This window comes from Oncorhynchus masou, chromosome 28 (genome assembly GCF_036934945.1).
Source record: "Oncorhynchus masou masou isolate Uvic2021 chromosome 28, UVic_Omas_1.1, whole genome shotgun sequence".
NCBI classification, from domain to species: domain Eukaryota; kingdom Metazoa; phylum Chordata; class Actinopteri; order Salmoniformes; family Salmonidae; genus Oncorhynchus; species Oncorhynchus masou.
Window position 1 is genome coordinate 65,013,358 of NC_088239.1, and position 20,446 is coordinate 65,033,803.

Sequence of the window (20,446 nt, forward strand, 5' to 3'; positions counted from 1 at the left end):
TGTAGGAGTATTCGAAAAAGTGCATCAAGACCGGAACCCTGTCCCTTTGCCAGTTCTACATTTTTTGTTGTTGTTGTTGGGGACCAAATAAAAATATTTTATAATCTTATTGATATGGACCCCAATATGACAGCACTACTGAGGAAATTCAAAAAAAGACTAGTTTTGTGTATGTGATTTGTCTAAAACGAATATATTGTAAATATTACGTCATGCAAACAAGGCCTATACTGTACATTATTTTGGTAACCCATAATGCAGTTTCTCATCGATGCACCAATGGGAGGAGAAGAGTGCTCGACCTGGCTGGTCTGCGCCAATGGCTGAGTCCTTCAAAAGGAAGTAGGCTACGATCCAATCCGGCCAATTGTCTCGCCCTGATCCGAGAGCGAGATTCATTTATTTATTTGTTCGTAAACACATCTGTATTTCTTGCAAAAAAAAAAAACATTGGCAGTTAGCGTATACCTATTTTGCAAATATACGGTTAGCTAGATTTTAAAGAGACATCTTGCCATCTCTGTATACTGGTTTACAAAGTGGCTAGGTTCTGAAATGTAATGCTAAACTGCCTTTTCGCCTTCCCATCAAGAGCCGCTTTCCACCGGAAGCGCAGTTTAGATAGAAATCATTAGTACGGGACGTCTGGATGGAACAGCAAATTGGGATTTTATCTAGGAGTTTGTAGGGCACGTCTTGGGGCAAGTTTGGTAAAGCCACCTATCCACAGTGGGCGCAGAGCTCTGGTCGAGGTATGTTATCACAATTGTCTAAACCTACTGTCTAAAATGCTTCAACAAAGCGCGACTCGTGTAACACGGGCCCTTCGACGTTTTTGATCGCAGTTGCTAGCTACATTATGCTATAGTATAAAAGATGTAGACAGTCGTGTTATTGTAGAGAGTATTGGGAACGCAGGCAGGCAGTAAGTGAGTGATTGATTTACGCTTGATCAGTGTTTTTTTTTTTCTTCAAAAGACTCGCTATTATGTTTGGTGTCTGGTTTGGTCATGCTAGTAGTAGATTCGATCTGTCAAACCACAAAGCTAGCTTGTGCGTGTAGCGAGACAGTTTACTTGTTGTAGCAGTCGGGGATTATGCGTGGGGTTAGGTAATGATGGCTAGATGAACTAAATGTATCACACTGCTGGGTAATAATAGAGAAATTATTTGGTATTCGCCTCAAGGTTGCATGCAATAATTAGATTGAAATATGTTTATTTTAGACATTTTTAAAATGTACATTTGTTTATTAAATGTAGTTGATTATCCAGCTATCATAAGGAGTTATATTCAATCACTGGGCATCTCTTTGTTAATCAACCATGTTGTATTGGCAATACAATTATCTGAACCGGAATCTGACCCAGGAACCCCTCTTGTCCCCTCTCTGCTCCCCAGGCCCTTCAGCCCATGTGTGATGATGTTGTCATCTGTTTCGGCTGATCCAAGAGGTGGTCAGCAGCTCCCCGGCTCCACGTCGGTGGGTCCATGCCCTTCTCTCTCCCAGCTGTACCATGAACAACTGGCCACGGGGTGCAGAGAGACTAGCAAGGACCAGAGGAATGCTGCTGAGGATGGAGGACCTCTGGTGACCGTGACTATGTCTCACAGACCAGCAGAGAGCAAAGATAGAGATGGTGGTCTTGGGATGGACTCTGGTGTGAGAGAGAGACAGACTCCGACAGGGCACAGGCAGAGGGCTTTGGGTTCGGTCTCCAGTTTGAGAGGTCCTGTCTATGGGACTGCAGGCTCCTCCGATTCCAGAAGAACAGAGACACGAGTGTCAGACCAGGTGGGGAATGTGTGTGGTGTTCTTAGTGCAGCGATCATCAACTAGATTCAGCCGTAGGACTGTTTTTATTATTTTTTGTGAGTGGCGGTGGCCGTAAAATAATTACAAATAATTTTTAGACTGCAAATTAACCGCAATCTGTTGGACCTAACATATATGTTTGACTAAAGCATAATAATTTCAAACCTGGTTTACGTTTGTGTATGATCACGTGTGTCAATATTATGCGTGGGAATACTTGGCAACATATTTATTAAATTGAAGCCACTTGGAGCTGATTTCCACTTGGAGCTGATTTCCTGGTGTTTTTAACGTGAAGGGCCAAATAAAACTTGGGCCGCCAGTTGGGGAACCCTAACTTAGAATATGCTTATGTTTCTGCATGTGTATCCAATGTCTGTGTATTGGATCGTGTGTAAATTTGTGCGTGGTCATTTTCAGGTCCAAGGCACCCAAAGACCCGGCAACAAAGGCAATGTCTGGGTTCATCCAAAACAACTAGGTAATGTACAATTGTTGTTATCAGTTTGTTGTGCATGGAAACAAAGGGGGTGCCAACCTGGCCATACTCGTGATCAGATCTGTAAATTGACAGTTGATAGCAGAATTGGATTGGAAGATACTCATGTTCAGAAAACACGGAAGTGTTGTAATATGCCTAGTTATTTTGTCAGCATGTACTTATCAGTCTACAAGTTTAAAGACCAAAAAAGCTTCATATTAGGCGTAGCGCTCGAAGGTGTGTCTGTCTGTCCTTAACTTGCAGCGGGCAGACAAATTTGCAGTCACTCAGTAAGAATGCGCCTTGGGGCCTCCCGAGTGGTGCAGTGGTCTGAGGCCCAGCATCGCAGTTCTAGCTTTGCCAGTAGAGATTCTTTGTTCAGGTCCAGGCTCCTTTGCAGCCGGCCGTGACCGGGAGACCCATGAGGCGGCGCAAAATTGGCACAGCGTCGTCCGGGTTAGAGGAAGGTTTGTCCGTCAGGGATGTCCTTGTCCTATGGCTCACTAGCAGCGACTTCTGTGGCGGGCCAGGTGCAGTGCATGCTGTTTCCTCCAACACATTGGTGCGGCTGGCTTCCGGGTTAAATGGGCATTGTGTCAATAAGCAGTGCGGGTTGTGTTTCGGAGGACGCAGGCTCTCGACCTTTGCCTCTGCCGAGTCCATACGGCAGCGATGAGACAAGACTGTAACCACCAATTGGATACCGCAAAATTTGGGAGAGAAAGTGGTAAAAAATATATTAAGATAATGTGCTTTGGCATTTTATAATTACCTACCCATTCACCGCTTGTTAGATAGGCTATTTTTTTATTTCACCTTTATTTAACCAGGTAGGCAAGTTGAGAACAAGTTCTCATTTACTATTGCGACCTGGCCAAGATAAAGCAAAGCAGTTCGACACATACAATGACACAGAGTTACACATGGAGTAAAACAAACATACAGTCAATAATACAGTATAAACAAGTCTTATATACGATGTGAGCAAATGAGGTGAGATAAGTGAGGTAAAGGCAAAAAAAAGGCCATGGTGGCAAAGTAAATACAATATAGCAAGTAAAACACTGGAATGGTAGATTTGCAGTGGAAGAATGTGCTAGGTAGAAATAAAAAATAATGGGGTGCAAAGCAGCTAAATAAATAAATAAATAAAATAAATACAGTAGGGAAAGAGGTAGTTGTTTGGGCTAAATTATAGGTGGGCTATGTACAGGTGCAGTAATCTGTGAGCTGCTCTGACAGCTGGTGCTTAAAGCTAGTGAGTGAGAAGTGTTTTCAGTTTCAGAGATTTTTGTAGTTTGTTCCAGTCATTGGCAGCAGAGAACTGGAAGGAAAGGCGGCCAAAGGAGGTGTTGGCTTTGGGGATGACTAGTGAGATATACCTGCTGGAGCGCGTGCTACGGGTGGGTGTTGTTATCGTGACCAGTGAGCTGAGATAAGGTGGAGCTTTACCTAGCATAGACTTATAGATGACCTGGAGCCAGTGGGTCTGGCGACGAATATGTAGCGAGGGCCAGCCAACTAGAGGGTACAGGTCGCAATGGTGGGTAGTATATGGGGCTTTGGTGACAAAACGGATGGCACTGTGATAGACTGCATCCAATTTGTTGAGTAGGGTATTGGAGGCTATTTTGTAAATGACATCGCCAAAGTCGAGGATTGGTAGGATGGTCAGTTTTACAAGGGTATGTTTGGTAGCATGAGTGAAGGATGCTTTGTTGTGAAATAGGAAGCCAATTCTAGATTTAACTTTGGATTGGAGATGTTTGATGTGGGTCTGGAATGAGAGTTTACAGTCTAACCAGACACCTAGGTATTTGTAGTTGTCCACGTATTCTAAGTTAGAGCCATCCAGAGTAGTGATGTTGGACAGGCGGGCAGGTGCAGGCAGCGATCGGTTGAAGAGCATGCATTTAGTTTTACTTGTATTTAAGAACAATTGGAGGCCACGGAAGGATTGTTGTATGGCATTGAAGCTTGTCTGGAGGGTTGTTGACACAGTGTCCAAAGAAGGGCCAGAAGTATACAGAATGGTGTCGTCTGCGTAGAGGTGGATCAGAGACTAACCAGCAGCAAGAGCGACATCATTGATGTATACAGAGAAGAGAGTCGGTCCAAGAATTGAACCCTGTGGCACCCCTATAGGGACTGCCAGAGGTCCGGACAGCAGACCCTCCGATTTGACAAACTGAACTCTATCAGAGAAGTAGTTGGTGAACCAGGCGAGGCAATCATTTGAGAAACCAAGGCTGTCGAGTCTGCCAATGTGGTGATTGACAAAGTCGAAAGCCTTGGCCAGATCAATGAATACGGCTGCACAGTAATGTTTCTTATCAATGGCGGTTAAGATATCGTTTAGGACCTTGAGCGTGGCTGAGGTGCACCCATGACCAGCTCTGAAACCAGATTGCATAGCAGAGAGGGTATGGTGAGATTCAAAATGGTCGGTAATCTGTTTGTTGACTTGGCTTTCGAAGACCTTAGAAAGGCAGGGTAGGATAGATATAGGTCTGTAGCAGTTTGGGTCAAGGGTCCCCCCCTTTGAAGAGGGGGATGACCGTAGCTGCTAGCCAATCTTTGGGAATCTCAGATGACACGAAAGAGAGGTTGAACAGGCTAGTAATAGGGGTGGCAACAATTTTGGCAGATCATTTTAGAAAGAAAGGGTCCAGATTGTCTAGCCCGGCTGATTTGTAGAGGTCCAGATTTTGCAGCTCTTTCAGAACATCAGCTGACTGGATTTGGGCGAAGGAGAAATGGGGAAGGCTTGAACAAGTTGCTGTGGCCACCCGTATAAAAATGCTTATTGAAATTCTCAATTATAGTGGATTTATCAGTGGTGACAGTGTTTCCTATCTTCAGTGCAGTGGGCAGCTGGGAGGAGGTGTTCTTATTCTCCATGGACTTTACAGTGTCCCAGAACTTTTTTGAGTTAGTTTTGCAGGAAGCAAATTTCTGCTTAAAAAAGCTAGCCTTGGCTTTTCTAACTGCCTGTGTATAATGGTTTCTAGCTTCCCTGAAAAGCTGCACATCATGGGGGCTGTTCGATGCTAATGCAGAACGCCATAGGATGTTTTTGTGTTGGTTAAGGGCAGTCAGGCCTGGAGAACCAAGGGCTATATCTGTTCCTCACCATTTGATTTATCATAGTAGTAGGCTAACAAGAGGCAGCAGCAATCTAAATGATCAGACTGAAACGTGAGGAGAAGTGATCGGGTGAAATTATGAAAAGGTCTCCTTTAGCTGCCCAAACCTGACAATCAACCTCCCCAGTTCCAACTCACCCTCTCTGTGACTGTTCTGTGCGCAGAGCCTACCTCCCCTCCTCAGGTGTGCCTCTCTGATCCTACTCCCCCGGCTGGCCCCACGGGAGAGCAGCTGGGGACCCTGAAGCGCTGCCTGGAAGCCCACCAGGCAGAGATGAAGCGGCTGCTGACGGGCTCCCTCGGCTCCCTGTGCCAGCGTCTGGAGGTGGTGGAGAGGAGGATGGAGCAGCTCTGTGAGCAGGGCACCACACATGGCAACAGCCTGGCTCTGCTCAGGATCCAGGTGGGTCAGCTGGCAAGAGGGATGACTGCTGCTGTCGCCAAACAGGACCTGTCACCTCTCCATGGTCTGGGTGAGTTGAAGTTGACGCACTAAAGATTAGAAGGCACCACGCTGAAATGTGTGTGCATGCCTCCCTGCTACATTTTATTAAGTCATTTAAAAAAGGAGAAAAGTTTAATGTATTTAAGACTGAGTGTGGATTATATACCGTTGAAGTCAGAAGTTTACATACACTTTAGGTTGGAGTTCTTGAAACTCGTTTTTCAACCACTCCATAAATTTCTTGTTAACAAACTATAGTTTTGGCAAGTCGGTTAGGACATCTACTTTGTCCATGACACAAGTAATTTTTCCAACATCTGTTTACAGACAGATTAATTCACTGTATCACAATTCCATTGGGTCAGAAGTTTATATACACTAAGTTGACTGTGCCTTTAAACAGCTTGGAAAATTCCATAAAATGATGTCATGGCTTTAGAAGCTTCTGATAGGCTAATTGACATAATTTGAGTCAATTGGAGGTGTACCTGTGGATGTATTTCAAGGCCAACCTTCAAACTCAGTGCCTCTTTGTTTGACATCATGGGAAAATCAAAAGAAATCAGCCAAGACCTCAGAAAAAAATTATAGACCTGCACAAGTCTGGTTTATCCTTGGGAGCAATTTGCAAACTCCTGAAGGTACCACGTTCATCTGTACAAGCAATCGTACGCAAGTATAAACACCATTGGACCACTCAGCCATCATACCGCTCAGGAAGGAGACGCGTTCTGTCTCCTAGAGATGAACGTACTTTGGTGAAAAAAGTGCAAATCAATCCCAGAACAGCAGCAAAAGACCTTGTGAAGATGCTGGAGGAAACGGGTACAAAAGTATCTATATCCACAGTAAAACGAGTCCTATATCGACATGACCTGAAAGGCCGCTCAGCAAGGAAGAAGCCACGGCTCCAAAACTGCCATAAAAAAGCCAGACTACGGTTTGCAACTGCACATGGGGACAAAGATCATACTTTTTGGAGAAATGTCCTCTGGTCTGATGAAACAAAATTATAACTTGTTGGCCATAATGACCATTATGTTTGGAGGAAAAAGGGGGAAGCTTGCAAGCCGAAGAACACCATCCCAACCATGAAGCACGGGGGTGGCAGAATCATGTTGTGGGGGTGCTTTGCTGCAGGAGGGACTGGTGCACTTCACAAAATAGATGGCATCATGCGGGAGGAAAATTGTGGTTATATTGAAGCAACATCTCCGGACATCAGTCAGGAAGTTAGTTTGGTTGCAAATTGGTCTTCTAAATGGACAATGACCCCAAGCATACTTCCAAAGTTGTGGCAAAATGGCTTAAGGACAACAAAGTCAAGGTATTGGAGTGGCCATCACAAAGCACTGACCTCAATCATATAGAAAATTTGTGGGCAGAATTGAAAAAGCATGTGCGAGCAAGGAGGCCTACAAACCTGACTCAGTTACACCATCTCTGTCAGAAGGAATGGGCCAAAATTCACCCAACTTATTGTGGGAAGCTTGTGGAAGGCTACCCAAAACGTTTGACCCAAGTTAAACAATTTAAAGGCAATGCTACCAAATAAAAATTGAGTGTATGTAAACTTCTGACCCACTGGGAATGTGATGGGAAAAAATAAAAGCTAAAATAAATAATTCACTCTACTATTATTCTGACATTTCACATTCTTATAATAGTGGTGATCCTAACTGACCTAAGACAGGGAATTTTTACTAGGATTAAATGTCAGGAATTGTGAAACTGAGTTTAAATATATTTGGCTAAGGTGTATGTAAACTTCCGACTTCAACTGTATACACACATGCATACACACATACATATGTGTGTATACAGTTGAAGTCGGAGGTATACATACACCTTAGCCAAATATATTTTGTATTTTGATCAGAAATGCAGTGTATATTTTGTTAATGACTATTGTAGCTGGAAACGGCTGATTTTTAATGGAATATCTACATAGGCGTACAGAGGCCCGTTATCAGCCACCATCACTCCTGTGTTCCAATGGCACGTTGTGTTAGGTAATCCAAGTTTATCATTTTAAAAGGCTAATTGATCATCAGAAAACCCTTTTGAGATTGTTTGCACAGCTTAAAACTGTTGTGCAGATTTAAAAAAGCACTAAAACTGGCCTCCTTTAGACTAGTTGAGTATCTGAAGCATCAGCATTTGTGGGTTCGATTACAGGCTCAAAATGAGCAGAAACAAAGGACTTTCTTCTGAAACTCGTCAGTCTGTTCTTGTTCTGAGAAATGAAGGCTATTCCATGCGAGAAATTGCCAAGAAACTGAAGATCTCGTACAACGCTGGGTACTACTCCCTTCACAGAACAGCGCAAACGGGCTCTAACCAGAATAGAAAGATTAATGGGAGGTCCTGGTGCAAGATGACCAGTACATTAGGTGTCTTGTTTCTCAAACTAGACTCCTCACAAGTCCTCAACTGGAACCTTCATTAAGTAGTACCCGCAAACCACCTGTCTCAATGTCAACAGTGAAGAGGCGACTCTGGGATGATGGCCTTCTAGGCAGAGTTCCTCTGTCCAGTATCTGTGTCATTTTGCCCGTCTTAATCTTTTCTTTTTATTGGCCAGTTTGAGATGACTTTTTCTTTGCAACTCTGCCTAGAAGGCCAGCTTCCCGGAGTCGCCTCTTCACTGTTGATGTTGAGACGTGTGTTTTGCGGGTACTATTTAATGAAGCTGTCAATTTCAGAAGAAAGGTCTTTGTTTCTGGCCATTTTGAGCCTGTAGTCAGACCCACAAATGCTGATGCTCTAGACACTCAACTAGTCTAAAGAAGGCCAGTTTTATTGCTTCTTTAACTTCTTGAAACTCCCCATCCCGGATCCGGGTTTGTGACTAAAGCCTCAGGCTCATTAGCATAACGCAACGTTAACGATTTCTGAAAATCGCAAATAAAATGAAAATAATGCGTCTGCTCTCAAGCTTAGCCTTTTCTTAACAACACTGTCATCTCAGATTTTCAAAATATGCTTTTGAACCATAGAAATTGACTAATTTGTGTAAGAGTATGCAAAGCTAGCATAGCATTTTGAGTAGCATTTAGCACGCAACATTTTCACAAAAACCAGATAACCAAATAAATAAAATCCTTTACCTTTGAAGAGCTTCTGATGTTTTCAATGAGGAGACTCTCAGTTACATACCAAATGCACAGTTTTTCCTGAAAGCGTCTGTGTGTAGGAGAAATCGTTCCGTTTTCTACATTGCGTCTGGCTACCGAAACGAACCGAAAATTCAGTCACCTACAACGTAAAACTTTTTCCGGATTAACTACATAATATCGACCGAAACATGGCAAACGTTGTTTGGAATCAATCCTCAAGGTGTTTTTTCACATATCTCTTCATTGATATGCATTTCTTGGAAGCTTGCTTTCCTCTCTGTATCGCATGGAAAAATACTGGCAGGTGACTTTTGCGCACCAATTTCCGCGTAGGACACCGGGTGGACACCTGGTAAATGTGGTCTCTTATGGTCAATCTTCCAATGATCTGCCTACAAATACGTCACAATGCTGCAGACACCTTGGGGAAACGACAGAAAGGGCAGGCTCATTCCTCTCGCATTCACAGCCATATAAGGAGACAATGGAAAACAGAGCCTCAAAAATCCTTGTCATTTCCTGGATGCCATCTCATCTTGGTTTTGCCTGAAGCTCACGTTCTAGGGCACGCACAGAGAATATCTTGGTATTTCTGGACACGTCAGAGTGTTTTCTTTCGAATGGTATCAATTATATGCATAGTCGAGCATCTTTTTGTGACAAAATATCTTGTTTAAAACGGGAACGTTTTTCATCCAAAAATGAAATAGCGCCCCCATAGATGTAAGAGGTTAATCAGTTTTCAGCTGTACTAACATAATTGCAAATGGGGTTTCTAATGATCAATTGGCCTTTTAAAATGATAAACTTGGATTTGCTAACACAACATGCCATTGAAAAACAGGAGTGATGGTTGCTGATAATGGGCCTCTGTAGGTATTCCATAAAAATCACTGTTTCTAGCTACAATTGTTGTAAATGACTGTCTGCACTGTATTTTTAATGGACAAAACATGTGCTTTTCAAAAACAAGGACATTTCTGAGTGACGCCGAACATGGCGGCCACGGGCTGACAGTTTTTAACTACTTGATTGAAGATTATTTGTTGGTAAGTAATGTTTCTTGTGTTGTACAGGAAAGGAACCAAGAGTGCTGAAAGAAGAGGACTTCACCAAGTTGTTACCACACAGTCCTAACCCTTTGTGCAATATGGGCTCCTCAGGAGCAGACTTAGACAAGGGGAGTGTCACTGGATGTCAATGGATGATGACTGCAACATTTTCACCCAGCCACAGTCCTGCCCTGAGCAGTGACCACAAAGAGGGGTTAGGTGGGAAAATGACAAGAACAGAGTCAGGCCGGTCCGTATCCTCCATGGGAAAAGCTCCCTCTAAGTCGGTCACTAAGGGGTGCAAACAAGGGAACTACTCCCCTGTGTCGGACATTGAAGATCTGGACATGGAGCTGGCGGCCGAGAAGGGGCGGGACGCTCTTAACTGGTTGGTCAATTCTGCCCTGGCAGACACAGAGTCGAGTGACAGCCAGGAAGTGCCGCTTCCATCCCCTTCTCAGAAGGCACAATCTGGGAACAGGAGAGAGAGTATAGAGACCCATCCACACTCTCCTCATGTACACTTCCCCACTGAATCCCAAGGCCTGTCCAAAAGCACTGAGGTCCATAAGTGTCCACTTACGGGTAAGGGTAGGACTATGGCTGCATTTCCTGAGGGGGTACAGTTGAGCCCTATAGGAGCTTTCTCTCTGTTGCCACATTCCGTTGAAGTTGTAAGGTCATCTAGGCCTGAGCACACGGGAAGAATAGCTCCTGCTTCAACTAACATCCAACTTAGGATCACCAGCCCACCTCGCACTGACCACACGGCCTACACTCAGTCCTCCAAAGAGGCAGAGAAAGACCAGAAGCCTGAGAGGAAGAGGCGGAACAAGAGGGAAGCCAAGGCACACTCGGGCGATGAGTTTAACTCTACCGCCACTAAGTCCGTCAAGAGTAGCTTCTCCGCTCAGATACAGGACCAACCACAGGTTGGTGTGGGCAGGGAGTCAGCCGAGGAGAGGCAGCAGAGTCAACAACACAAGCAGACTCTAAACTTTACAATACCTCATCAGCAACACAATCCATTGTCCCACGCCCAGCTGAAGTCTCCAGATGGAGCATCATCACTATCAGGTTCAGTCTTTGCACCCTCTTCCTGGTCCCCTCTGTCCACCCCACCCATGTCTGGCTACGTGGACCCTCAGAAGGGCAAACAAGCCACGGATCGATCCTTCCTGCACTTCCACTCTTCCAGCCACTCTCTAGACTCCTCCGTAGCCTCCAAGCTCTCCTCTCCCCGAAATGGCTCTTCTAAATCTCTCATGGTTGGTGTTAGAAATTTCCACCCCCAAGGCCAGGCCCTCCTACTCCAGCTGTCGGACACAGCCAGCCAGCTTGTACCTTCCAGCCCATCCCCGGAGCTCCCCTCACCCCCGGATGGTGGTCGAAGTAGATGGAGGAACATCCCGTGCGTCTTCAACTCCAAGCTCAAGAACCACTGGAATAAGGACCGGTCCTCCTGTAAGAAGCGGCCCCTGAAAGGCGTTCGCAGTACTAGTGGTGCTCTAGCCATGTCTCTCCCAGAGCTGGAGGAGGAGACGTCGCAGCACCACTGGCAGCCCCTGGTGATTCTGGGCAGCCCAATCTTGCCTCTGTCCCCCCTGCAGCTAGGGCCCCTAGCCCAGACCTTCTCCTCCTTATGCTGTAGCAGCAAGGCCCTGGACAGAGACTCTTCTACCCTGCAGCACGGCCTCTTCCCTGCCACAGGCCAGTTCCCCATGTCCCTCTTCAGCCGGATGGGCTTCTCCAAGTTCTCCAAGGCGGGTCTGAGCACCGTGCTGGCTGCATCCTCCCCCGCCTCCTTCCGCCACTGGTTCAGACACAAGTGCCCCATGCCCCTCATGAGGTTGTCGGCCACAGCGGTGGAGACGGTGATGTGTCAGATTATAGAGTCACAGAAGAAGTACATGTATCCTCCCCTCAAGGACTACACAGGCCCTCCTGGCCTGGACAATGACCACAGGTCAGTATTGATAGGCATTTTCATGTGCTAAGAGCTGTTTTCATAAGCAATATGTTAATAGAATAAATATTTACTTATTATAGTAAACATTTGAAGATATTCTGCTGATTTCTTGTTTGCTTGCTTGTTGGTTTGTAATTGCAGTTATGCTCAATCGTGCAGTCAAGAAGCTACCTCTGTCAGAATGTCTAGCACAGCAAGGTGAGCAGACGTCTAGACATGGCACTATTGAATGTCCATGAAATGCAATGTAATAATTGATTGGCAAACGAATATGGGCTGGCTACATTACATATGTTACTGCTGTTGTCAGTGGCATCTCAAAGGATAAACGGCATGTATAAGTGATGCACAACCTATAACCTATTATTGAATATCATCACAAACTATGTGTCTCCATTCTGTTTTCCGCCCAGCAGTACGTCTCTCACCTTCTCACCGACAAGGCGGCGTTGGGTCAGACTCCCCCCAGAGCGGGCCCTTTCCAGCCCCAAGACCAGTCATAGCCACAGCCCCAAGACCATGCGTCTGGATAACCAGCCCGAGCCTGTGCCCAGCTTTGCCATCGCCAGTGCCAACGTCAAATACCCTGGTCTGCATGGCCGCAGCCCAACCAGAGAGGTGAGCCTGGCATGTACAGTAACGTTGTCTTAGAATGGACTTTTATTGACTAGACAGGGATGGGAAACTTTGATGGGTGTGGGGGCCACACTCACGAGGGGCCGCATTTGCCCGCGGATGTCTCTCACACTCTGCATGGCATGCACATGCTGGCCAATCACAAGCATCCCTGGTTAGAGCGCACATTTAGATGCTGGTGAGGAGAGAAAGGGCTTCACCACAGACAGTACAGTATGAGGTTTAGCAACTGTGGCTTTACGTCAGTGTGTCCGGTGCTGCTAGTGCTAACAAGAATGTCAATTTGGTGCCAAGAAGGGCGCATCTTCAGTGCTATGGCAGTTTTTCGGTACAGGCAAACCTCAAAAACTGTCTGAGTTGTCTCGACAATTGATTTAATAATTTGAAGAATAACCACCCACTACTTTATGATGATTGAATAGTAAAAAAAGCCCCCGACAGCAGCAAAGCCCCTCAGCCACAACCAGCCGCCTACGTGAAACACACATTGGTTGATGATGCGTTTTCAAGTGTAACACCCTACAGAAAAACATCCCGCATAGAAGTCCGAGGCTATCCGAGCCAAAGACATGGTTCCTATTTACACAGTCAGCAAAGATGGCTTCAAGAAGATTATAAACAAGCTGGATAAGAAGTATACATGTTTCTCCCAAATCACCATCCCAACACTGTATAACAAAATGAAGGGAGGAGTTTAAACATGTCACATTGAATGACTGGATCGGACGCCAATGTTTTGGACACAGACTGCACCTTGCAATCAGTAGGCTACGTGTTACAATTTTTTAAAGGCACTTTGACTTATAATAATGTTTCAGCCTATTTATACATAATTACACAATCATAAGCTTCATATTCCATCTGCAGCCCATGGCTGCTTGAATAAATAATGAACTTAATTAAGAACTCGTATTGGGAAATAGGAACTCATAATGTTATTCATGAATTAATCAATAATATATTTTGGCTTGTTAATATGTAGGCATTATAATCCCATCTTTTATCATATGTAGCCTATAACATTGTTGGGAAAGATGAGTTTCATTTGGTTTTGTGTTCAGTTAGCACAGTGTGTTAATTCACATCTCATGTTAGAAGTGATGTTCTCTACCCAGACCGTTGTTTTAACCATGTCTGATGGAATTACCAAGTTTTCACCCACGGAGTTGTGTAGCCTACCGGAGTGGATGCAGCTCCCATCCAACAGCTGATTGGGGTTTTCAATCATTCAGATTTTATTTAGTTGTTTAGGTTCACTATAAGAAATCGTTTTGGTAGTTTTTGCTTTAAACGGTCAGTGTATTTGGTCATTGTTACATAAACAGGGTCATTTCATAAATAACAGCAATACTTTTTTGGAGCTGTGCATGGTCACATTAATTGGTTGGAGTGAAAGAAACTCTCCTTAAAATTCCAATCGGTCTAAAACATCTGCTATTGGGTAAAATCCAAAGCTGCAGTATACTAATTGGCTAAATGTCATTCTAATTTCTAAAGATTAGTATTGACATTGTGTCAACTCATTTTATCTGCAAAAATGACAAATTGGTGGTTTTCAGATTTTAAAAAAAGTAGGGGGACAAAAAGCATAGGTACCTGAGCTGCCCTGTGGTTCAGCTCAGGTACCTACACACACACACCATTGACATTGAGGAACACACACACACTGAGGGCCACTCAGCTTAGAGAAGAAATCCAAAGCTCAGACAGATCCAGCTCAGAGGCTCAGCTCCTGAGCTCCCATCAGCAGGAGATATAAATGGAAAATGAATGTGTTTATGCAAAAAAAATGCATGTAATTGTATCGAATTGATCCAAATCACATAAATTCATTCCCCTAATCAAACCAAATCACACCAAATTGTTCCAAATGAAAATGTTTGCTATTGGAGCCCATGTATGTAGATGCATATGAAAGAAGAGATGCACATCCCTCGACACCATTCTTCCACAAGAATCTCCAGAATTTGGTGTTTTGTTGATGGTGGTGGAAAACACTGTCTCAGGCGCCACTCCAGAATCTCCCTTAAGTGATCATTTGGGTTGAAATCTGCTGACTGAGACAGCCATGGCATATGGTTATCATCGTTTTCATTCTCATCAAACCATTCAATGACCACTCGTGCCCTGTGGATGGGGGCATTGTCAACCTATGGGGGCCAAAATAATGGCCCGCACAGAATTTGTTGTTGATTACTTAACTCAGGAACCACACTTGTGTGGAAGCACCTGCTTTCAATATACTTTGTATCCATTTACTCAAGTGTTTCCTTTATTTTGGCAGTTACCTGTAGGTGTGGCTCTGATTCTGTACAATCCTTACAATTTCTAGGGATCATGCACAACAAACGTTCCACCCAGATTTGAGCAATTTAGCTAATTCTTAGTTGCAGTCTCTGCAGTCTAGTTCTGGACCTAAGGGGGCTGATGAATGTTGTGTGACAGTGGGAACACCATTTTGGTGTTGACTGAGGTTGCTCATTTGATCCACGGAGTGACTTTTGTATTTTATTCCCTGTGAGCATCATTGATTTCTCAAGGAAGCACCTCTTCCATTGTCTGAACACAAACTCTTGCAATCCAGCTAGTTGTACCTCTCCCTTGTGACTTCTTTGCTATATTATTAAAAGACAATTATCTTCTGGTTCTGTGATCTTGCTCACTTTTTCTTTATTTTGTTTTGTAGGGTGGTCTGTATGATGCGAGTGTGGGAACCCAGCCATGCCAGCGCTCCAAGAGGGTATCCCAGATCCGCATCCGGAAGACTGTTCCCAAACCAGACAACAACCTCACTCCCATGGGCCTGCCCAAACCAAAGAGGTAAGTTATAACTCAGTAACTAACAAAACAATGGGATTATTGAAATACCACGGCTCATGTGATCACACAGAGCCAACTGTGTTTTACATGGTTTTTTTTGCGTACATCCCATCAGACTGAAGAAGAAGGAGTTCAGCTTGGAGGAGATTTACACCAACAAGAATTACAAATCACCCACTCCCAACAGGTCAGCCATCATCATTTTTATTATTCAAACTGTACCTCAAGTTGTAGAAAATGACAAGGCTCAGATTTTTCACTTTAAAATGTATACCAAACAAAAACCATTGATTTCAAAGTTTAACAAACCATACACCTCTATGCACAATGACTACTTTGAACAATTTATACAGTAAATAAAAAAACATTAACTATAAAAACTGTGCCAATACAAAGTTTGGTAACAGTTACTGTAAAATTTCCTTGAGTTTTATTCTGTTACCAAACTTTATCTGCACATTTCTTCCTGTACATGTGTTTTTGTAACATTTTCTGGGGAATTGTTGAAAGTAGTCCTTGTACATAGTTGTATGGTTTATTAAACTTTGATTTCAATGGTTTTTGTTTGGTATACATTTTAACGTGAAAAATCTTAATCTCAGTGTAATTTCCGCTTTAATATTGTTCATCATATGGTTTATCATTTTGTTTAGTGTATGGTATTGCTCAGCAGTTAACTGACATTTCTGTTATTGACATTTTTTAAACAACTTATTGACTAATGTTGGTTGTTATTCTGTCTTTTTTTGTGAGCTTGTAGTTTAGCGCAGAAAACATGGTAATTAACTACAATGACCATAATCCATTATGCGCCTACTTGTTCGGTCTGTGTAGCTTTCACGCATGTTCTGTAAAAGAGACAGAAAAATGTGTCATCATTAGGGGAGCAGTTGCTTGGTATCTCTACCTGAAAATACATGATCTTAGTGATTGATAGTTGGTATTCAGCAGTCATACCAGAATGCCTTATTTACTTTGAAGAACTTCTAAAATAGTGATTTTGTCAGACAGCATAGACAGCAGCTCTATAGAGATTACTTATAATGAAATAATAACTAAAACAAATGTAATACACAACTGAAATATTTTTTTAAAGTAATGTCAATATATTCTGATTTAAGTGATGAGCAGTAATGGGCAGTCACTACCATCATGGGACTTTTATTAATTGTTTTATTCTGTGTTAAAGCATTCGACACACAATGCATAGTGCATTTAATGTTTTTTTAAGTATTTTTTTTTTTAATAACAGGAATCGAAATCAGTAATTTTTTAATAATTGAAACTGAACCGACCTCAAAAGCACTTCACTCAGCACTAGTATATGGTTTATCATATTGTTTAGTATATGGTTTATCATATTGTTTAGTATATGGTTTATCATATTGTTTAGTATATGGTTTATCATATTGTTTAGTATATGGTTTTCCCATACCAGGAGCCTGGAGACCATCTTCGAGGAGCCCAAGGAGAAGAATGGATCTCTGGTCTGCATTGGCCACCAGAAGAGGAAGCGTGTACTGGACTTCCCCGACTTCACATTGCCGCGCAAACGCAAAGTCCGGGCCAACATGGCTCCCCTGCGCGTAAAGGGCCCCAGGGGGCGTGGTCGGCGGGGGAGGCCTGACGATGCCGACCTGGATGTCATGCTCATCGAGAGGCTGAGCGAGCTGGAAGACTTCTTCACCCGCCAAGGCCTGGAGGACTGAGCAGTCCCACAATACCCCCTATTTCACATCCAAATACAAACTCTCACAAATGGTACCCTATTCATCATAGTGCTCTACTTTTGACCCAAGCCCATCGGGTCAAAGTAGCATATTATAGAGTGAACAAGTTATCATTTGTGACATGCTACACACATGCATTGCATACGGTTCATCATTCTCAGTTTTTGGACAGCTTGTTTTGTAACTTTATTGGGCTTATGAAACTGGATTTTAATAATTAGATCATGTTAAGAGATTTCTATGATCGTGTTAGGTTTTTCTACTTCGGGGCCCCTGAAATGCCCATTCAGATGATTTGTTTTAGAACTGGCAGACTTTGAAGTGCTAGAAAGAATTGACGTAATGTGTGCCTTTTATGGAAATTTAAACTCAATCCAGCAAAGAGAGGATTTTTATGATAGATAATGAATAGTGGTTGAACAATTACTACTTTGTTCTTAGGAACTATAATTGAACCTGTGATAACAGAATTGTGGGTGCTCATACTTGGATGTGTGCGTTCGTACACACACATGGAACTTTTGCATGTGAACACATGGAAGACAAGTTTGACAACCCATACCTGAGCACTTTCCCTCTTACCTCATTCAGATTTCTCATCAACTCATTCATTAAATTGTTGTTTTGAACGGGACCTTGTGAGGACACAACCGTTTCTGATAGAGTCAACGGTATATATGCAGCTTTACTCCCCTGATGACAGCCTCACTGCTAGCCTGGCCTTAGGAATGGAGGTAACTGACCAACTGGATTGGTGCCCCATGTCTCTCTACCTCCTCATGCATTGTTGGGAAAGATGCTACATGTGGGGGCATCAGTTCAGTACATCTCCCTGATAACCCGAATGGGATCTAGATGATGAGGAGTTCCCATCCTGAATCATAATGAAACAATACATATATTTTGCAGTATTTGTAAAGAAAAGGAAAAGTCCATGATTAACAGTCTTTTTCACCTGATGTGCATCATCATGTTTAGATTTTTTTTGGTAGGCAGCCCCTTTTTTGTTTAAACTGTCATAGACTTCAAACTCCTCTGCATAGGGACTCTTGACACCATTGACCATGTCTGTCTCCCAGTATTCTAATGCTGGATGGTCACAGGTTAGGGTTATTCAATTGTCTGGCTGTGATATGGCCTCATCTTCTAATAGCTGCTGAACATTTCTAGGGACAGGAGTTTTCCTGAACATGTGTCCTGGAAAAACTCTGGGCCCTAGTTATCTCAATTGCATACTCCTTGTGTCCTCTCTCTCCTTTTCAAAACCCATTGGATGAGAGAGCCAGAGGTCCCTTCCCTCTGACCTCCAATGGGTTTTAAGAAGTAGACAACGTGAGGCGTTTTCAATTGAGATCTTCCCATAGAATCTTTCAGGTGGTCACATGGTCAGGAAAAACTCCTGGCTCTAACCATTTTCCAATGGATAAGAATGTGTTTGAGGATTACAAGTAATGTGCACTGAGTGGTCCTGTGCTTGGATAAGTGAGTGGGCTGCGTGCCTGTAGATAATGTCCTAATTCCTATTGCTGCTAAATCGCCTACCTAGTATATTATATTGCAAAATGTATATTATAGATGTTAACGTTCAGAATGGATTTTTTTTGTTTGTTATTTAAAAACTTTTTTTATTTTATTTTTACATGTGATCCATAAAATCCACATCAGTCCATGCCACATGATGTGGAGCAAAATATGGATCCACTAACTGGTCTGTCTTACAACAGCATTTACCCATCTTCTCTTTGTGAGTGTGCAGCAATCTTTCATGTAAAAGTTAAATCAGGCCTGTAAATAGATCCATTAAGAACTCTGATGCCTTAGATTGGAAGACCTAGCTTGGTTGCCCGATCTGTTTCTACACTTCTAGCATTGTCATACCAAACAGCATGTCCTTATTGCAATCTCATTTTTACATTGAATAATGACTGGAGATAAAGCAGGAACTTAACAAAATCCTTATCTAGGAACCAGCAATGAAATAGTTGTAGTGTTCAATTCATTACCATAATTCTCATCATGCATTATTTTAAAATCATGACCATTTATTGTGGAACACTCATTTGAAGTGAATACTTTGTCTATCTGGGGTCAATCATCATTACATATCAGATAGGTCTTTGTTCGGAATCAAGTGGAAACATTCAGCTCGGCATCAGCACACATTGACATAATCCTTTCATGAATTGGTCAGAACCATTTTTCAAGTGTCATTACCTGACTAATTTAATGGGGTTTTCATTAAACACCCAAGTATTCCACTGTTCAAACTTCTCCATAACTTATACAGTGATCTGCCATTATAAAAAAAATTCTGGAGGTAGTTTTTTTATTTATTTTTAATTAATTTTCTCTTGTATTTTTTTGTATGGTTACTTTCGAAGAGAGCCTTCATGCGGATTGCAATCTTTGTTTATATACTCATCCACTGCCCTGGACCTATTTGCCAGTAGATTTGCTAGTGTGGCAAAAGTCTGCACATATTTACTCCCAAAGAGCCAGACCCTGTGAAGTGTTCTAGTGCCCCTTCTCTTCCTCACTCTGACCTCTGCTCTTGAGGCCAGAGATGGAATGGTAGAAAAATGTGACAAAGTTATTGGTGAGTGATGTGAAATCTTTTTTCTTTTAATTTGACTATAACAGGATTCTTTAGTTTACACTGGTGTGTAGTGGAAAACGTGACACATTTTGGGAACCCCCATGTCTGAAAATAAAACTTTATATTGCTTTTTAATTTAAAAAAAAATCCTTATTTCATCCTATGTTAAGTGATGGGCACTTACTGTAGACATGCACCTCACAGACCAACACAAAGATTAGTATTGTCAATCATTTTAATTGTAATATATTTTACGAATAAAAGTGTATTTGTGTAATTTATTAATTAGTTGGATATGCAAACTGATCTACTTGTTTGGCTGAAATAGCCATCTTTCCTTTTGAGAAATCTGGAAATGAAACAGACCATGTAGGTGTAACAGTATAGCTTCCGTCCCTCGCCTCTACCAGGGCTTGAACCAGGGACCCTCTGTACACCAACAACAGCCACGCTCAAAGCATTGTTACCTATCGCTCCACAAAAGCTGCGCACCCCGCTAACTAGCAATTTCACACTGGTTACATAGGGTAAACAGTCTATGGGCAAGGTATGACAGCAATCCATGCTTTGGTTTTGTTTACCTGGCCTCTTACAACATCAAAATATAACTTTTTAGCATTTGTGGCACAAATCCAA

General features: G+C 42.9%; 1 protein-coding gene across 2 annotated transcripts; it reads left to right on the plus strand.

Moving 5' to 3' along the window:
* The first annotated feature begins 353 nt into the window (after nt 1-353).
* Nucleotides 354-20,091, plus strand: LOC135518072 (uncharacterized). Of its 2 annotated transcripts, none has more exons than XM_064942939.1 (10): nt 354-752; nt 1,402-1,795; nt 2,237-2,297; nt 5,608-5,916; nt 10,084-12,025; nt 12,170-12,226; nt 12,442-12,646; nt 15,351-15,484; nt 15,600-15,671; nt 16,923-20,091. In XM_064942939.1, the coding sequence occupies exons 2-10, from the start codon at nt 1,421-1,423 to the stop codon at nt 17,191-17,193; spliced, it is 3,426 nt and encodes a 1,141-aa protein (XP_064799011.1). In that variant the 5' UTR covers nt 354-752; nt 1,402-1,420; the 3' UTR covers nt 17,194-20,091. The 2 variants fall into 2 exon arrangements, with proteins under 2 accessions (XP_064799011.1, XP_064799012.1); XM_064942940.1 differs by having other exon boundaries at nt 12,445-12,646.
* The last annotated feature ends 355 nt before the right edge of the window (nt 20,092-20,446 follow it).

What these genes read in the sequence shown, in the direction of transcription:
- LOC135518072 (XM_064942939.1), top strand. Translation starts at nt 1,421, where the DNA reads ATGATGTTGTCATCTGTTTCGGCTGATCCAAGAGGTGGTCAGCAGCTC. An exon ending in GGTTCATCCAAAACAACTAG is followed by an intron (nt 2,298 to 5,607) that starts GTAATGTACAAT and finishes TTCTGTGCGCAG; the next exon opens with AGCCTACCTCCCCTCCTCAG. An exon ending in GTCACCTCTCCATGGTCTGG is followed by an intron (nt 5,917 to 10,083) that starts GTGAGTTGAAGT and finishes TGTGTTGTACAG; the next exon opens with GAAAGGAACCAAGAGTGCTG.